The sequence below is a fragment of the Etheostoma spectabile genome, chromosome 14 (genome assembly GCF_008692095.1).
Source record: "Etheostoma spectabile isolate EspeVRDwgs_2016 chromosome 14, UIUC_Espe_1.0, whole genome shotgun sequence".
In the NCBI taxonomy this organism is placed as follows: Eukaryota; Metazoa; Chordata; class Actinopteri; order Perciformes; family Percidae; genus Etheostoma; species Etheostoma spectabile.
This window is the reverse complement of record NC_045746.1, coordinates 21,191,325-21,193,119: the sequence shown is the minus strand read 5'-3', so window position 1 is coordinate 21,193,119 and position 1,795 is coordinate 21,191,325. Positions and strand designations below refer to the sequence as shown.

At 42.2% G+C, this 1,795-nt stretch overlaps 1 protein-coding gene across 3 annotated transcripts in view; it reads right to left on the bottom strand.

The window, feature by feature from the left end:
• The window catches only part of col22a1 (collagen, type XXII, alpha 1), a 99,729-nt gene that overhangs the window by 68,143 nt on the left and 29,791 nt on the right, over window positions 1-1,795 (bottom strand). For all 3 annotated transcript variants that reach the window (XM_032534839.1, XM_032534840.1, XM_032534841.1), the window contains one exon: window positions 781-834. In XM_032534839.1, the coding sequence (XP_032390730.1) occupies window positions 781-834 (54 nt within the window). The remainder of the gene's footprint in view (window positions 1-780; window positions 835-1,795) is intronic.

Below are 1,795 nucleotides of genomic sequence, written 5' to 3'. Positions count from 1 at the left end.
TTCTCTAGTCAAGGGCTAGCACTCCACCAATCACATTGGTCATTGAGTCCGACTGCCCATGGGCAAATTCAACGAGTGAAATCGGCCAAAATGGATGCCGACGGCTCTTCCGACTGACGACGGCACGGAACACACCAGGCTGCCTGGAGTAAATTTGCCTTGACTGTCCGACGGTGGACAATCGGGTTGGTGTGTCATAGCCTTAAGAAACATTGAGCTAAACTTTGCGCAGCTTTCATAGACATTACCTTTGGATACCGACAGGTTTCAGTTTATGTGTTCCAGCTACAGATGGATCCAAACACTGCACCTTGCAGACCATCACTGACTGTTAACAGTGACCAGTTTGATTGGCGCTGGCTCCTGCCAGCCAAAGATGAGAAACAGTCCTGTACCAAAGCACATTTTCCTAAAGAAAAATGCTGGTCCAAGAGTGGAGAGCTGCAGACAGAGCAGGGGTAAGCTAATGCTACTAGCTAAAGTAACTGTGGTGACCTGGCCTCAGTAAGTTACAACTGAAAGGATGGCAGGTTAAATGTAAACTCAATCTTCCCGTAATGTAGTCAGACATTGATAATAATAACCCAAGTCTGTCAGTGGCAAAAAAAACACACTTTTAGTGGACATACAATACTTTGACGTTGTCCGATTCCGATTTGTGATGCCGGTTACATTATTATTATAACACTGGACCAATTTTTAAAGATTTTTGTACACATTTGTCGCAAATACCGAAATTCTCCTTGATTTCCTGGGCAAATGCACTCAGATTATACTCACAGTAACACCTTTTGGTCCGGGCGTGCCGGCAGTGCCTTCATCTCCTTGAATTCCCTATATGATTTAGATTGAACAACATTTTATCAGTGCAGTTTATTGACCTGGAACCTGTGTTACTCAGTAATATACTGCGGGCCAGCTGGGGGACCGCTGAGTCAGAGGTGAATCAATGTGAGAAAACTGACCAACTACGAAACAGCAAAACCCAAAAAAGAAACAGCAGTTGGCAGTGGTAAAAGTCCCCCGCCCTCCGCTCAGACCCACGACCCCCATGGGAGAACTTTGAACTTTGACCCCTAACCTCACTTTTAGTCTTTTCTCAATAAACAAAAAAATGTGCCTTGTGATATTCATTGGCGAGCTATCTTTCTTTTTATCATTGCTCTTGGTGTTTTGAGATATGAGATTATGGTTTCTCCATTTAAATGATGAATTGGGAAAAGCTGTTGGCTCGACTGATATTGGAAGCCATAACTTTCAGTTGTTTACACAGCACAGTCCTAATCAGAACACTTATGTTTTGTAATAAAGAATTGGCTCAATAGGCTTCAATAGGCCACTTCATGAAAGACAATTTTGAAATGTCACAGAGAAAACGCACAGGTGTGAATAACAAAATTAACAATAGCTCACTGTCACACTGCCACGGCTCACTGGGACACTTGAATAGAAGTTAACCAAATTGATAGCACCTGTGCTGCTGTGAAGTGGGCCTATTATACTGTAAGATGAAGTAGGTCAGCGCTCTTCCATGTTCACTGCTTAAGCTAAAAGATTTATTATTGCTATTATTATATTTTAAACCATTTTGGAGCAGAAAAACAAAAAAAACACCACAAGAAAAGACAGCCTGGCATAGTTTTGTCTAATAGGCTACAGTTGTAATGGCTAACAAGGGAGAAAGCAAACGCTAGCTTACACAGTTTTAACCATAGACAGAATCATAAATGGACAATGTGACGCCGTTGTTTTCAACGGAGACCATTGAAGTCTATTAGAAGCACTTTTCTGGCGT